Source organism: Salmo salar, chromosome ssa19 (genome assembly GCF_905237065.1).
Source record: "Salmo salar chromosome ssa19, Ssal_v3.1, whole genome shotgun sequence".
Classification (NCBI taxonomy): domain Eukaryota; kingdom Metazoa; phylum Chordata; class Actinopteri; order Salmoniformes; family Salmonidae; genus Salmo; species Salmo salar.
The window spans coordinates 48,714,925-48,733,296 of NC_059460.1; the positions used below are offsets into that span (position 1 = coordinate 48,714,925).

An 18,372-nucleotide genomic window follows, 5' to 3' on the forward strand; every position below is an offset into this window, starting at 1 on the left:
AACATTTTGACAAGATGCACAGTCTAAGAAAACCTCAAACTAAATGTGTTCCTGCTTTCATATCGAACACTAAGACGCTAATTCACCTAAGGCTAAGGGGATGAGTCATTCATTACATGATGATGAATGCAAACACAGTATGTCATCATTATTCCAAGGGCTGTAGCATAAGATGTAGCAGTTAACCAGAAACAAAACATGGATTTATTCACTCACATTCTGATTGGGTTAAGCATAACATACAGAGAAGTCTACTGTGCTTTTAACTTACTATTTTAGATAGAGGAAGAGCTTTGCTCAAAACGGAGATCAAAAGTTGTCGTTTTTTTATTCTGTGCTTCCAGACCTCCACTGCCACTGTGAATATTGTGGTCACTGATGTCAACGATAATGACCCTGTCTTCGATCCTCTCCTGCCCCAAAACTTAACGGTTACAGAGGAGGAGGCCAACTGTTTTGTGGGCCATGTAAAGGTAAGTCTGACCTTATGTCTGCCATACTGTGTACTCACTGTATAATCCACATGACTGACTCATCCATAGACCCTTGTAGAATGGACTCATGTTAAGATACAGTAGACCTGTCTGATGAGTAAGTCAGTGTACTGTGGCTGGTTAGCTGTGTAGAGTAATATTTCTGTGGTACTGAATCTATGAACATGTATATTGCAGCTTGCATTGGCATAATGTCCAAGGGGCCTTTGACATTGAAAGTCTGTCCCAATGCTGTTTAACTTACATGTAGCTGGCTTGCAGCAGTACACCCTACTGTCCCTCTTTGACTCTGGTGTCTGTCTCCCGCTAACTCTCCCTGTCCCATTTGGCTAATTGTAGTTAGTGGCCCTCGGGGATGTGAGGGTGCCAAGGCCCAACTCTCCGCTTGGCCTGCCGATCCCCCCCGGTCTCCCAGCATGTGTGCCCAGCTGCCAAGAGCCCCAGAGCAGGGAGGGCCCGTATCTTTTGGTTATCACTATGGCAACAGCATCCAGAAACTATAAAAAACACAATATTTACCTCTTACAGTTAAAGGGAGGGCTCCCTGCCCGGTCCGCTGTTGATAATTTTCCAATTAAATAAATGAAATTTTAATCATTTGTCACGTTCAGGGACATCCCATAATGAGTAGCTTTGTTGGGCTCTGTTAAGCTGCAAGGAGCTGTAATTAGTGGTGTGAATAATAGGGCGGGAGGATTGTTTGTGGAATAAGCAGAGGATAATGTAGGCAGACATCTTTGGTGGGACTCTGTGCTTTTTCTGTACAGTACAGCAGAATGCTGTGTTGTGAATCATTAGATGAATGTTTACCTGTGCGTGCGTGCGTGCGTGCGTGTGTGTTGGTGCCTGGAGAAGTGGGTATGCCCAAAAAATTCCGAACCGCCCATCCGGTGAAGGAAAGGCACCCTGTGTAAAAAATGATATGAGATACAGTGATATCCACACGGAATGACCTAAAATGATGAATCCCATATTGGTCTTTCACAGTCAGGCCAACCCAAGCTGTACTGTGCAGTAGGCTAATAGTAGGCCTACTATTGAAACAGATAAATGAGGCTGTCAACTGAGTCAGAAATTCAAAGGTTTCCATTTTTTCAGGTTTTTGCTCTCAAAGTCCATAACAATGCTTAAAGCACATCAGCAGACAACTTTTGAAGTCTGGCAAAAATCCAATACATTTCGTTTTTTTGTGTAGTTACAGTTTAATTGAAGTGTGCAGGCACCTAGCACTGTGGTTTGATTAGCATTGTTTCTGTAGCACATGAGATGAGGTTTGCAAAATAAATGGCCACTGGATTTATGCAAATAATGCCAGGTAGGCATAGGCTACTTTTTAGCTAATATTTAATAGAGAAGGTTTTTGGAAAAGCCTTTCCATCTACCAGAAGATAGTTAGGCCTATCATTAGTATCTATATTTTTCCTGTTCCATAATTGTTTGAAATCTGGATGTTTTACTTCATATTATGAGACATGTCTTACCTTGCTTCAAAGTAGCCTATAGCCCAAACCCCACCATAGAAAGATGGAGGCAATTATTTGTATAAAGACTTCCTCATTATGCGTTCTCCTGTTCTATTTGTTCTATTCTTTTTTTCTCAATGTCTAGCAGCCAATGGCATTATCCTAGTCATATTAGCAACACATGATAGTTGTTGCATTTTTAGATACCACTCTTTTAACATTTCTAGCAGATATGTCCATCTCTGTCCGCTCAGATATGCGGTGCGCATTTTAGAACGGCGTTTTACCGTGTGTACGTTACTGCGCCTAAAATGTGAAGAAATAATCATTTATCAAAATGTTAAGCTAAACATTCCGATCTGTTCCATCAGTCCTATTAATTGATATGGCGTATACCTCCACTACACTACTTTGATATACGCATCAATGGGGATTAAGAAGTGAGTATAGGCAATGCCCACTAAATTATAAGTGGCAAAGGGCGAATACCTGTGTATACACTCCACTACACCACTGTGTGTGTGTGTGTGCGAGCGTGCGTGCCCGTGTGCGTGCGTGGCTAGACTCCCAAACCTGATCCTTAGTTTCCTCCAAACTGACAATCATTCCAACCACATAACATGGCCTCCAGTGGGGAGTTTGGGACACGCTCCCAACCCTAACATTCCATGTTTGTCCCCCCCCCCCACAGCTAACCTGGAGCAAAACCATGGACCACAAGCCACATTAAAGCTGGCCAGAGGCCCTGAAGTGTGCTATCAGAATATATCTCAGCCAAACATGACCATCAACACTAACTCTCCCGCCAAACTGAAATATTTGATCAAATAAGCTCTCAGATATGATCAATTACTGCAATAATATCTCGGAATGTGCAATTGATCAGCAAGTCGCTCATACTGGCTCAGCATATGATAAGACAAGTGGGATTTGTGTAGCTACAGAGGCTACAGTATGCACATCGAAATGAGCAAGCCTTTATGGAACACTAACCACTCAACCATCTGCCCTTCCTCAATCTGCCAACGCATGGATATTACAGTTTTTTCTGATTGCTTAGGCACTATCTTTGAAACTATAGGCTATTTTTGCAAAGCTGTACACACCAACCACAAAACCTTACACCAAACCAGCAAAACATTATACATCTCTTGCAAAAGCAAACAATTCTTGTAAAAACTCTTCAAACTCTTTAAAAGAAAAGTGGTTTTGCATCAACAATACACACAAACCATAATTTGAATGAGCACACGAATCACCAACTACGTGCTGATGGTATAAATTATAAACACTTTTGGCTTTTGCTTTTTCTGTGTGCAGGGCATAGCAGTTTGCAAGAAAGTTTTGTCATACATGTATTAAACACACATACACACAGCTATCCAAATGTGTAAAGTATGGACGTGTATTCCAAACATAACACACTATCAATACAAATAAGGGGAAAATGTTCTAACACTCCTCAAACAACAAAAGTGCAGTAGAAGAAAACAAAAACATTTGTACTAGAAAAAATAGAACAGAAACAAATGTGGCTCCATCTCACCTTCTTTGTGGGTCTGGCCATAAGACTTCATCCACATCACATGTTGTCTTGAGCTAGGCAGCGTGGAAGTATCGCCTGGAGTGCTGTATCCAGGCCTGGCATGACCCCTGATCGATGTCTCCACAAGCCTCCTCTATTGCCTGTAGAAGGGGTATGTGTTGGTGGGGCTGGCGATCACACACCTTCCAACCACATGCAGAGAAGAATTCTTCAATAGGATTCAAGGACGGAGAGTATGGGGGATATTGAGTGCGATGAAAAGTGGGTGACCTGTGAACCAATTGCGGACCACAGCAGCCTGGTGGAAACTAACATTGTCCCAGGTGATGACATACCTGGGCTGCTCTGGCCCCTGGTCATTAGGGATTAGTCTGTTGTTGAGGGTGTCCTGAAATGTGATAATGTGTGCAGTGTTGTATGGGCCTAGGATTGCATGATGGTGAAGGACGTCGTTTTGACTAATAGCCACACACTTTGTTATGTTGCCACCACGTTGTCCCGGGACGTTGATGAAGGCACGGTGTCTGATGATATTTCTGTCGGGCCCCTTGTTTTTGCAAGGTTGAAACCTGCCTCGTCCACATATATTAGCTCATAATGCACTGCATCTGCTTCTAGCTCCATGACTCTCTGAAAGAGACAAGACAATGTAGCACAGTAGGAAAAGACAGGGATCAGTCAATATGATGTAGCACCATACACTTCCAGATCCAGTACCAATGATAGGATAGTATAGCTTACCTGTACATATTAATATCTCAGTTGTTTTACACGGTCTGAGTTTCTTTCGAAAGGGACTCTGTACAGCTGCTTCATCCTAATTCTATTGCATTTCAGTAGACGAGACAGTGCAGAGAGACTCACTCTGTTGACGTTTTGGAATATGGTGTTATCTGCCATTATGTGGTCCTGCAGTTCAGTGAGTCTGAGGAAGTTATTTGCAATGACCATATTTACAATGTAGTTGTGCTGCTCTGGGGTGAACAGTCAACTTCTTCCACCATGTACTGGTTTTCTTGCAGTTCTGTAAAAGCATTTGAATGGTTTTAGTGATAGATCCTTCTCATTATGAAAGTACAGTACATATTACTGTACCAGTAAGACTACAGCACTTAGTTACTTACTGCTTCTCATTTCGAAATATCCAGATGATACCTGCAACAGTTTAGCGGCTCAGATTTGGTTGAACCTGTTGCCCAGCCTCCCTCGTGATCATCCTATGGTTGACAACATGGTCAACCACAGTCGCTCTGATTTCATCAGTTATTGTGTTACTGACTCCCCTTCCTCTTCCCCGTCCTCTCCTTCTCCCTCATCTTATTTCACCTTTTCCTCGTCCTCCTCCTCTTACTTCTTCACCAAATCGTCCTCTTCCTCCTTCGCCTCCTCCTCGTCCTCTTCCTATAGTTCTCACCCCTCTTACTCTGTCCAATATTGGCCTCCATTGTTGTCCCAACCAAATGTTTACATGTGGCCTATTTATAGTGCTCAAGCTCTGATTTGTAAGTGTACTCATTATATAAGTGTTTTCACATTTGTCAATGTGGAAAGGAAATTTGCGAAATAGTGTAGCATTGTAGAGACCAATGTTTCCAGTTTTGCCTGAAGTGTGTTATTACATTGCAAACTGAGTGTAAAGCACTGAGTTATGTTTACAGTTTTGCTAAAAGTGTGTTGTAAAATTACACACTGAGTGTAAAGCAGAGAATGTGCATTCAGTTTGGCACACTTGGTAAATGCATTGGCTATAAGTGTTAATGTTTTCAGAGATAGGGCCTCAAGAATCACTGTTAGTGTTTAAGCATTCAGAAAATACTGTAGTACCGACGGTGGGCAACCTGGTGTGTTGTGGTATTATTTATAAACTGGGTGGTTCGAGCCCTGAATGCTGATTGGCAGACAGCCGTGATATACAGACCGTATACCACTGGTGTGTGTCAGGTGCGTCGTAAAAAGTAGACCAAGGCGCAGCGGGTATCGTGCTCATCTTCCTTTTTTATTTGGATAAACGTGAACTTAAAAATAACAAACAACGACGAGAAACAGTCCTGTAAGGCTACACCGCTATACATGGAACAACTACCCACAAACAGTGACAAAAAAACCCTACTTAAATATGGCTTCCAATTAGAAGCAACGAAGAACAGCTGCTTCCAATTGAAGGCCAAACCAAAACATAGAAATAGACTAAATAGACATTCAAAACATAGAAAATTACACAAAACCCAAGACACAAATCAAACACACCCCTGCCACATCCTGACCATACTACAATAACAAAATGGCCCCTTACTGGTCAGGACGTGACAGTACACCCCCCCCCCCCAAAGGTGCAGACCCTGAATGCACCTTAACCAAAAGACCCCAACAATAACCCACAACAACAACAAACGAAAAAAAACTAAAGGGAGGGAAGGGAGGGTGGCCATCGTCACCGACAGTTCCTGTGCAAACACCCCCCCTTCCCCAAACTCCCCCCTACGGAGGTGGCTCTGGTTCCGGCCCTAGTCCCCAACCTAACTTGTCCACCCCCGCTGAAGGCTCTGGGCTGGCGGGCGACTCTGGCAGCTCTGGGCTGGCGGGCGACTCTGGCAGCTCTGGGCTGGCGGGCGACTCTGGCAGCTCCGGGCTAGTGACACACCACAGGGCTAGTGCGAGAACCAGGAACAGGACGTACTGGACTGGGCAGGCGCACTAAAGGCCTGGTGCGTGGGGCTGGCTTTGGAGGCGCCAGACTGGTGACACGCACCTCAAGGCTAGTGCGAAGAGCAGGAACAGGGTAAACTGGACCCTGGAGACGCACTGGAGGTCTGGAGCATACAGCCTGCACAACCCTTCCTGGCTGAGTGCTCAACATCGCCTGGCCATACTGAGGAGCTTTAACCAATCGCACTGGCCTTTGAATGCTTCTGGGCAATATAGTGCGCATTTCCGCATAGCTCGGTGCTTTCTTGATCCGTCGCGCCCTGTAATAAGCACGGGGAGTTGGCTCAGGTCTGCATCCTGACTCTGCCCAACTCCCCGTGTGCCCCCCCCAACATTTTTTTGGGGGGGGGATGCCTCCTGGTCTCCTCTAGCTCCCTTAGTTTGTCCTCCCAGAATCATCGTTCATCACTCCAAGTCCATCCTTCTCCCTGGTGCTCCAATCCCCGCTGCTTGGTCTTCGTAAGGGGGGTAGTCCTGTCAGGTGCGTCGTAAAAAGTGGACCAAGGCGCAGCGGGTATCGTGCTCATCTTCCTTTTTTATTTGGATAAACGGGAACACTTAACAAAACTAACAAACAACGACAAAAAAAAACAGTCCTGAAAGGCTATACATGGAACAACTACCCACAAACACAGTGACAAAAACCCCCTACTTAAATATGGCCTCCAATTAGAAGCAACGAAGATCAGCTGCTTCCAATTGAAGGCCAAACCAAAACCTGAACATAGAAATAGACTAAATAGACATTCAAACATAGAAATAGACAACATAGAACATTACCCAAAAACCCAAGACACATAAATCAAACACACCCCTGCCACGTCCTGACCATACTACAATAACAAAATGACCCCTTACTGGTCAGGACGTGACAGTGTGACAAAACAATTATTTTTTACTGCTCTAGTTACGATGGTAACCAGTTCATAATAGCAATAAGGCACCTCGGGGGTTTGTGGTATAATGTTGATCGAAGTGATCCAAGGTACTGTCTGCAAGACAAATTAGTTTGAATATGTGTCAGTGACGGGATGAAAATCGTTGCCTGATTGGAATTGATGTCTAAGACTTGTCTAGTTTGCTTCTATTATCTCATTGATAGCACTATCAGCCCATCTCCAATGTTTTACTTGGCACATTCTGTCTGCTACTGAGCGGCATTTTGCTCTGTTTATCAAGCCAGCAAGACCCATTACTGCATTCACTTTATGAGAGAGAGCAGGCAGCAAGACAAGTGAAGCAGAAATCACTGTTCTCTCTCTGGCTCGGCGTGCAGTCTCTTCCTCACTAGATAATGACACTCTTCCCAAATTGTGGTGTTTACCGGTTGGGTCTGGGGTGATGCACAGTGTAAGTCATATCTCTGCTTCTCTTCCATACAGGTTTTAATGAACTTTTAATTGATTTTCTGAGAAAATGTATGCTTTCATTACCAGGCCCTGGTTCCTTTAGAAGGTAATAAAAAGGTATTGAATTAATTCCATCACTGACTGGATACTGTAGCTATCGTCATGCTTTTGGCCTGGCTGTTGTGCTTTCAGACTACAGTCGAGCCAACATGTTCTTTGTTATTTCTCATGGTAGGATGTTGTACACCAGACATTAAGAGCAGGAACATCATTTGGGTCGTTTTTTTCTACTTTTTGCACCCCATTGCAATATGCTTTGAGTGATTGCAATTGAAAATTGCGTATGCAAATTTAAATCCAATCCTGTCTCATTATCTCTGGTCGAAAAGAAATGTTCTCTGAAAAGAAACCTTTTCCAAAGTAAATTATCACTTATCTTTTAGTAGAATACGTTTCATTTTCAAGTTCGTGTATCTTTTCGTCTATCAATGACTTCTAGCTCCCAATCTCGAGGTGAGATGTTATGTCTTGATCCTCCTTTGTTCAATGGGATCACGGCGTCTCATTCTTACAAAGACCTAGAACGTTCCTGTACATTGGAGGTTTAAAAGGCTTCTGAGATATGTAATTTCTTCTTTGCATGAGCTATATATTCCGTTACCTCATTAGAGTGGGTTGGAAAACCTCCTCCACTGTCCTCAACCTCGATCAAATCCTGAAGAGAAATGGAGGAATTAATGCGGAATACAATACAAGCCTTACAGTATACAGACAGCACTGCTTAACTTGCACAATGTTCTTCATTTGCATTACAGAGGACACAGTTTGGAGAGAGGGTTAAACTGTAACACTGTACCTGTTTAAGGCTGTCAGCTTGGGGCCTGTGTACTGCTCTCTCCCTGCTGTTGAAACAGGTGTCTCGTCGTGTGTATGTGTTCCTCCCTATTGGTTTATGCATGATGCTTACCATATGGTTGGTCTAACTCCCCCTGTGTCTCCCTCATCATCCATCCCTCCATCTATCTGTCCATCCATCCCTCCATCTATCCATCCTTCCATCTATCCATCCCTCCATCTATCCATCCCTCCATCTATCCATCCCTCCATTTATCCATCTATCTATCCATCCCTCCATCTATCCATCCCTCCATCTATCCATCCATCCATCCCTCCATCTATCCATCCCTCCATTTATCCATCTATCTATCCATCCCTCCATCTATCCATCCCTCCATCTATCCATCCATCCATCCCTCCATCTATCCATCCCTCCATTTATCCATATATCTATCCATCCCTCCATCTATCGTTCATCCATCCCTCCATCTATCCATCCTTCCATCTATCCATCCTTCCATCTATCCATCCCTCCATTTATCCATCTATCCATCCATCCCTCCATCTATCGATCCCTCCATCCCCCCATCCCTCCATCTATCCCTCCATCCATCTATCCATCTCTCCATCTATCATCCATCCCTCCATCTATCCATCCATCCCTCTATCTATCTATCCATCCATCCCTCCATCTATCCATCCATCCCTCCATTTATCCATCTATTCATCCATCCCTCCATTTATCCATCTATCATCCATCCCTCCATTTATCCATCCATCCATCCCTCTATCTATCCATCCATTCATCCCTCCATCTATCCATCCATCCCTCCATCTATCCATCCATCCCTCCATCTATCCATCCATCCCTCTATCTATCCATTCCTCCATCTATCCATTATCCATCCATCTGTCTATCTATCCATTCATCCATCTATCCATTATCCATCCATCCATCCCTCTATCTATCCATTCATCCATCTATCCATTATCCATCCATCCATCCATCCATCCCTCTATCTATCCATCCATCCCTCTATCTATCCATCCATCCCTCCATTTATCCATATATCTATCCATCCCTCCATCTATCTGTCCATCCATCCCTCCATCTATCCATCCTTCCATCTATCCATCCTTCCATCTATCCATCCCTCCATTTATCCATCTATCTATCCATCCCTCCATCTATCCATCCATCCCTCCATCTATCCATCCCTCCATCCCCCCATCCCTCCATCTATCCATCCCTCCATCTATCCATCCCTCCATTTATCCATCTATCCATCCATCCCTCCATCTATCCATCCATCCCTCCATTTATCACTCTATTCATCCATCCCTCCATTTATCCATCTATCATCCATCCCTCCATTTATCCATCCATCCATCCCTCTATCTATCCATCCATTCATCCCTCCATCTATCCATCCATCCCTCCATCTATCCATCCATCCCTCCATCTATCCATCCATCCCTCTATCTATCCATTCCTCCATCTATCCATTATCCATCCATCCATCCCTCCATTTATCCATCTATCTATCCATCCCTCCATCCATCCCTCTATCTATCCATTCATCCATCTATCCATTATCCATCCATCCATCCATCCCTCTATCTATCCATCCATCCCTCTATCTATCCATCCATCCCTCTATCTATCCATCCCTCCATCTATCCATCCATCCCTCCATCTATCCATCCATCCCTCCATCTATCCATCCATCCCTCCATCTATCCATCCATCCCTCTATCTATCTATTCATCCATCTATCCATTATCCATCCATCCATCCCTATCTATTCATCCCTCCATTTATCCATCCATCCCTCCATCCCTCCATCTTTCCATCCATCCCTCTATCTATACACCCAGGCCACAGATCCAGACGTGGGGGTTAATGGCCAGGTGCGCTACCGACTGGTCAACCACGCCGACCTCTTCAGGATCAACTCCAACGGCACCATCTCCACCGCAGTGCCTTTGGATCGAGAGGTTAAGGGTCAGTATGACCTCATCGTGGAGGCGGAGGACGGAGCGGTGGAGGACCCCAGGAGAACCACACTGACTCTGTCGGTGACCGTGCTGGATGTGGATGATAACAGTCCGGTGTTCTCACAACCATCCTATACGGTCAATCTGCCGGAGAATAGTCCTAAGAACACAGTCATCCTGCAGTTTACCGTGAGTGTGTGTGTGTGTGTGTGTGTGTGTGTGTGTGTGTGTGTGTGTGTGTGTGTGTGTGTGTGTGTGTCCAAGAGTGCACAGCATGCTCCATACACACTCAGCAGCAGGGGTATATACTACTTCAAACACTCCACAGTCCAAATGCATCCTCTAGTACATCAAAGCACACAAAGCCAGGAGGTACATGGTTAGCCTAGAGCGTATTGACAGAGGATATCAAAACCTCTGACATGGCCTCGCTATTCAGTCACATGCTGCCAGGAAAGGGCAAACAGGAGCTGCAGATTCCTGCACAGCGGTTGCTGCCTTTTGTTACATCAAATTACACCAAGTATCTATACCAACCAACCAACCATACAAACAAACAAACAGAACATGACTCTCTGAGTGGAATAGAAACCGAAAAAGACAAACCACCCAATTTTTCCACCATTATTTTTCAAGAACCTGCCTCTAGAATTGTGTGTATTTGTGTTTAACAAGAACCTTTCCTTTTAGAATTGTGATGAATTGTGTTTTAAAATAACCTTCTTTGATCCAAAAGTTGAACCTGGACTAACTACAATTGTGGTTATTTGTTGTTGGCCAGCCCAGAGAATACTTTTTTATGAGACCAGTCATATCTCCCTGTGTTGGGCTAATCATGGGACATTTCAGGTGGGGTTGGTTGATTGACAGTTGCCGTGACAATGACTGTCTGGTCCAAGTACACTGATCCCTCAGCAGTGACAAACCTATCATCACCTTCCGTCGCTCCCCACGCCACACCGAACCTGCTGATACGCTGATATTTTGGGCAAATTAGTGGGGCCACTGATGACTGAGCTAGCACGGTAGGGGGTTTACCTGTGTATAGGCCCAATGATATTCTTCCCCAATACACACTCCAAGTTAACACACTCACCCCCACCTGAAAGCACTCTACAGACACACAGACAGGGATGAATCCATTAATAGTGGCCTCCCTCCTGACAATGGATTTGAGTAGTTATTACTGCAGATCACTGTGATTTGTCTGACGAGTTGCCATTCTGTAGAAACTAGAATTGCTTGTCGCCTGAATAAGGGACTCAGGTTGAAATAAAGGTTGCAAAATGCTGTATAATTCGTATCATTTTCTGGCTGTTAGGTTCTTAGAAAATAGGGACATGTTTCTTAAGTAATACTTTTTTTTATAACTACTGTTAAAGTTACTGGATATCAGGTCCTATAGACGAGACCGACTAATACGGGACACTGAACCATTACCCACAGTATTCCTTCCTCCTCCTCCTCCTCCTCCTCCTCCACCTCCTCCTCCTCCTTCATACCTCCTTCTCCTCCACCTCCTCTTCCTCCTCCTCCTCCTCCAGGCCAAAGACGCTGACCTGGACTCTAACATCACCTTCCGTATCCGGACCCAGGAGGCTAGACAACTTTTTGCCGTCAATCCAGTGACTGGAGAGCTCTCTGTGCTGCAGACGCTGGACTTTGAGACCCTGGCAGCCTCGGACCATACCTACACCTTCGTGGTGGAAGCACTGGACAATGAAGAGAGCATGCCCCCAGGCCTGGCCACTGTCACTGTAAAGATAACGGTAAGGAAACGACCTTCCCTCTGCCTCCTCCATAACAGAGCCCCATCAGTTAAGCCACTAGGCTGTTTATCACTCACAAGCCAAAGCCATCATTCAAAGGGGAAAATGCAAAAGTGTGGCAGAAGACTTGTTTTTTTTTCATAGATACATGCACAGCAAATTCTCCAGTGTTAAAATAATTATAGTTTTTCACTAATATAGATATTAAAACAAACAATGGACGGGACGTGTATGACTTTCAGGCCCCTCAATTAGGGTAAAAATAGGCCCTCAAAATAAGGCCTTATGAAATGCATATGATATTGTGTAATAAAAGAAAGATATACTGTACAGTTGAAGTTGGAAGTTTACATACACTTAAAACTCATTTTTCAACCACTCCACAAATTCCTTGTTAACAAACTATAGTTTTGGCAAGTCGGTTAGGACATCTACTTTGTGCATGACACAAGTCATTTTTCCAACAATTGTTTACAGACAGATTATTTCACTTATAATTCACTGTATCACAATTCCACATACACTAAGTTGACTGTGCCTTTAAACAGCTTGGAAAATTCCAGAAAATGATGTCATGGCTTTAGAAGCTTCTGATAGGCTAATTGACATCATTTGAGTCAATTGGAGGTGTACCTGTGGATGTATTTCAAGGCCTACCTTCAAACTCAGTGCCTCTTTGCTTGATATCATGGGAAAATCAAAAGAAATCAGCCAAGACCTTGTAGACCTCCACAAGTCTGGTTCATCCTTGGGAGCAATTTCCAAACGCCTGAAGGTACCACGTTCATCTGTACAAACAATAGTACGCAAGTATAAACACCATGGGACCACGCAGCCGTCATACCGCTTAGGAAGGAGACGCGTTCTGTCTCCTAGAGATGAACGTACTTTGGTGCGAAAAGTGCATATCAATCCCAGAACAACAGCAAAGGACCTTGTGAAGATGCTGAATGAAACAGGTACAAAAGTATCTATATCCACAGTAAAACGAGTCCTATATCGACATAACCTGAAAGGCCACTCAGCAAGGTACTAGCCACTGCTCCAAAACTGCCATAAAAAAGCCAGACTACGGTTTGCAACTGCACATGGAGACAAAGATCGTACTTTTTGGAGAAATGTCTTCTGGTCTGATGAAACAAAAATAGAACTGTTTGGCCATAATGACCATCGTTATTTTGGAGGAAAAAGGGGGAGGCTTGCAAGCTGAAGAACACCATCCCAACAGTGAAGCATGGGGGTGGCAGCATCATGTTGTGGGGGTGCTTTGCTGCAGGAGGGACTGGTGCACTTCAATAAATAGATGGCATCATGATGAAGGAAAATTATGTGGATATATTGAAGCAACATCTCAAGACATCAGTCAGGAAGTTAAAGCTTGGTCGCAAATGGGTCTTCCAAATGGACATTGACCCCAGGCATACTTCCAAAGTTGTGGCAAAATGGCTTAAGGACAACAAAGTCAAGGTATTGGAGTGGCCATCACAAAGCCCTGACCTCAATCCTATCGAAAATTTGTGGGCAGAACTGAAAAAGTCTGTGCGAGCAAGGAGGCCGACAAACCTGACTCAGTTACACCACCACTGTCAGGAGGAATGGGCCAAAATTCACCCAACTTATTGTGGGAATCTTGTGGAAAGCTACCTGAAATGTTTGACCCAAGTTAAACAATTTAAAGGCAATGCTACCAAATACTAATTAAGTGTATGTAAACTTCTGACCCACTGGGAATGTGATGAAAGAAATAAAAGCTGAAATAAATCATTCTCTCTACTATTATCCTGACATTTCACATTTTTAAAATAAAGTGGTGATCCTAACTGACCTAAAACAGGGAATTTTTACTAGGATTAAATGTCAGGAATTATGAAAAACTGGGTTTAAATGTATTTGGCTAAGGTGTATGTAAACTTCCGACTTCAACTGCATATTGCTAACATATTCGCTTAGGATCTCCACAGGACCGAAAATGGATGAATGCAACAACCATGTCTCTGTCACTAACAAATAAAGTCATGGGTGCTAACTCTACAATTTACTCGAAAGGCAAGGCACTCTGGGAAATATTTGAATAGGGCTTTATACTTTACACAGCAGTGGTGGAAAAAGTACCCAATTGTCATTCTTGAATAAAAGTATAGATACCTTAATAGAACGTTACTGAAGTAAAAGTGAAAGTCACCCAGTAAAAGAGTACTTGAGTAAAAGTCTAAAAGTATTTGGTTTTAAATATACTTAAGTATCAAAAGTAAATGTAATTGCTAAAATATACTTAAGTATCAAAAGTAGAAGTAAAAGTATACATTTTCAAATTCCTTATATTAAGCAAAGCAGACAGCACCATTTTCTTGTTTAAAAAAATGTATGGATAGCCAGGGGCACACTCCAACACTCAGACATTATTTTCAAAAGATGCAGTTGTGTTTACTGAGTCTGCCAGACCATAGGCAGTAGCGATGACCAGGGATGTTCTCTTGATTAGTGTGTGAATTAGACCATTTTCCAGTCCTGCTAAGCATTCAAAATTGAACAAGTACTTTTGAGTGTCAGGGTTAATGTATGGAGTAAAAAGTACAATATTTTCTTTGCAATGTAGTGACTTAAAAGTAAAAGTACCACAAAAAACTACTTAAGTAGTACTTTAAAGTATTTTTACTTAAGTATTTTACACCACTGCTAAGCAGTGTGTTAATTTAACACTGTTCCGGTTTCTATATGGATCCACAGACACCATGTTGATTTGCCGTGTGACTCTTTCTCTCTCTCTCACTCCCTCGTCTTTCTCTCTGGTCTGAAACCACTAGCCACCCTCATCACCACGGAGCTAAAGAGAGATAAATGATCCTCCAGCTACCTCTCATTTTTCCTGGCCTGACAAAAGACAAGCTGACAGATTGATACTGTAGTACAGTGCTGTGGTATTTTATGTCTTGATGGTCATTAGGTTTCTGAGGGCTCTATTTTGTCAGTCTGATTTATTATGTTTCAGAAGATTAACCACCAGACACTTGCTGAATGGAGATTAGCCTGCCGTTGGCCTCGGAATGACGCTCAGTAGTACAGTAGAACAGTATTATAGTAGAACAGTAGAACAGTATTATAGTAGAGCAGTAGAGCAGTAGAGCAGTAGTACAGTAGAGCAGTAGAACAGTAGAACAGTATTACAGTAGAACAGTATTATAGTAGAACAGTAGAACAGTATTATAGTAGTACAGTAGAACATTAGAACAGTATTATAGTAGAACAGTATTATAGTAGTACAGTATAACATTAGAACAGTATTATAGTAGAACAGTAGAACAGTATTATAGTAGTACAGTAGAGCAGTAGAATAGTAGAACATTATAACAGTATTATAGTAGAACAGTAGAACAGTGTTATAGTAGTACAGTAGAGCAGTAGAACAGTATTATAGTAGAACAGTAGAACAGTATTATAGTAGAACAGTATTATAGTAGTACAGTAGAACAGTATTATAATAGAACAGTATTATAGTAGAACAGTAGAACAGTATTATAGTAGAACGGTATTATAGTAGAACAGTATTATAGTAGTACAGTAGAACAGTATTATAGTAGAACAGTAGAACAGTATTATAGTGGTACAGTAGAACAGTATTATAGTAGTACAGTAGAACATTAGAACAGTATTATAGTAGTACAGTAGAACAGTATTATAGTGGTACAGTAGAACAGTAGAACAGTATTATAGTAGTACAGTAGAACAGTAGAACAGTATTATAGTAGTACAGTAGAACAGTATTATAGTAGTACAGTAGAGCAGGAGAACATTAGAACAGTATTATAGTTGTACAGTAGACCATTATTATGGTAGTACAGTAGTATAGTAGTACAGTTGAGCAGTAGTACAGTAGAACAGTATTATAGTAGTACAGTAGAACAGTAGTACAGTAGAACAGTATTATAGTAGAACAGCATTGTAGTAGAACAGTAAAACAGTAGTACAGGAGTACAGTTCCTCATCTTCCACCCCTTCTAATGCGACTGATGATGTCACCATTGTCCTTGATTCTACACTGCTCAAAAAAATAAAGGGAACACTTAAACAACACAATGTAACTCCAAGTCAATCACACTTCTGTGAAATCATACTGTCCACTTAGGAAGCAACACTGATTGACAATACATTTCACATGCTGTTGTGCAAATGGAATAGACAACAGGTGGAAATTATAGGCAATTAGCAAGACACCCCCAATAAAGGAGTGGTTCAGCAGGTGGTGACCACAGACCACTTCTCAGTTCCTATGCTTCCTGGCTGATGTTTTGGTCACTTTTGAATGCTGGCGGTGCTTTCACTCTAGTGGTAGCATGAGACGGAGTATACAACCCACACAAGTGGCTCAGGTAGTGCAGCTCATCCAGGATGGCACATCAATGCGAGCTGTGGCAAGAAGGTTTGCTGTGTCTGTCAGCGTAGTGTCCAGAGCATGGAGGCGTTACCAGGAGACAGGCCAGTACATCAGGAGACGTGGAGGAGGCCATAGGAGGGCAACAACCCAGCAGCAGGACCGCTACCTCTGCCTTTATGCAAGGAGGAGCAGGAGAATCACTGCCAGAGCCCTGCAAAATGATCTCCAGCAGGCCACAAATGTGCATGTGTCTGCTCAAACGGTCAGAAACAGACTCCATGAGGGAGGTATGAGGGCCCGACGTCCACAGGTGGGGGTTGTGCTTACAGCCCAACACCGTGCAGGACGTTTGGCATTTGCCAGAGAACACCAAGATTGGCAAATTCACCACTGGTGCCCTGTGCTCTTCACAGATGAAAGCAGGTTCACACTGAGCACGTGACAGACGTGACAGAGTCTGGAGACGCCGTGGAGAACGTTCTGCTGCCTGCAACATCCTCCAGCATGACCGGTTTGGCGGTGGGTCAGTCATGATGTGGGGTGGCATTTCTTTGAGGGGCCGCACAGCCCTCCATGTGCTCGCCAGAGGTAGCCTGACTGCCATTAGGTACCGAGATGAGATCCTCAGACCCCTTGTGAGACCATATGCTGGTGCGGTTGGCCCTGGGTTCCTCCTAATGCAAGACAATGCTAGACCTCATGTGGCTGGAGTGTGTCAGCAGTTCCTGCAAGAGGAAGGCATTGATGCTATGGACTGGCCCGCCCATTCCCCAGACCTGAATCCAATTGAGCACATCTGGGACATCATGTCTCGCTCCATCCACCAATGCCACATTGCACCACAGACTGTCCAGGAGTTGGCGGATGCTTTAGTCCAGGTCTGGGAGGAGATCTCTCAGGAGACCATCTGCCACCTCATCAGGAGCATGCCCATGCGTTGTAGGGAGGTCATACAAGCACGTGGAGGCCACACACACTACTGAGCCTCATTTTGACTTGTTTTAAGGACATTACATCAAAGTTGGATCAGCCTGTAGTGTGGTTTTCCACTTTAATTTTGAGTGTGACTCCAAATCCAGACCTCCATGGGTTGATAAATTGGATTTCCATTGATTATTTTTGTGTGATTTTGTTGTCAGCACATTCAACTATGCAAAGAAAAAAGTATTTAATAAGATTATTTCTTTCATTCAGATCTAGGATGTGTTGTTTAAGTGTTCCCTTTATTTTTTTGAGCAGTATATAAGCAATATTGTGCTGCTATTTGTATTGACTTGGCCAAAGCTTTGATACAGTAGACCATTCCATTATTGTGGGCCGGCTTAGGAGTATTGGTGTCGCTGAGGGGTCTTTGGGCTGGTTTGCTAACTACCTCTCTCAAATAGTGCTGTGTATAAAGTCAGAAAATCTGCTCTCAGCCACTGCCTGTCACCAAGGGAGTACCCCAAGGCTCGATTCTAGGTCCCACACTCTTCTCAATTTACTTCAACAACATAGCTCAGGCAGTAGGAAGCTCTTATCTATTTATATGTAGATGATACAGTCTCAGCTGGCCCCTCCCTGGATTTTGTGTTAAATGTACTACAACAAAGCTTTCTTAGTGTCCAACAAGCTTTCTCTACCCTTAACCTTGTTCTGAACACCTCCCAAACAAACGTCATGTGGTTTGGTAAGAAGAATGCCCCTCTTCCCACAGGTGTGATTACTACCTCTGAGGTTCTAGAGCTTGAGGTAGTCACCTCATACAAGTACCTGGGAGTATGGCGGGACGGTACACTGTCCTTCTCTCAGCACATATCCAAGCTGTAGTCTAAGGTTAAATCTAGACTTGGTTTCCT

General features: G+C 43.4%; 1 protein-coding gene across 2 annotated transcripts in view; it reads left to right on the plus strand.

The window, feature by feature from the left end:
• Positions 1 to 18,372, plus strand: part of LOC106578947 (protocadherin-15) — a 332,275-nt gene that overhangs the window by 212,322 nt on the left and 101,581 nt on the right. For both annotated transcript variants that reach the window (XM_014158252.2, XM_045702411.1), the window contains exons 19-21: positions 345 to 473; positions 10,274 to 10,582; positions 11,938 to 12,162. In XM_014158252.2, coding sequence (XP_014013727.1) covers positions 345 to 473; positions 10,274 to 10,582; positions 11,938 to 12,162 — 663 coding nt within the window. The remainder of the gene's footprint in view (positions 1 to 344; positions 474 to 10,273; positions 10,583 to 11,937; positions 12,163 to 18,372) is intronic.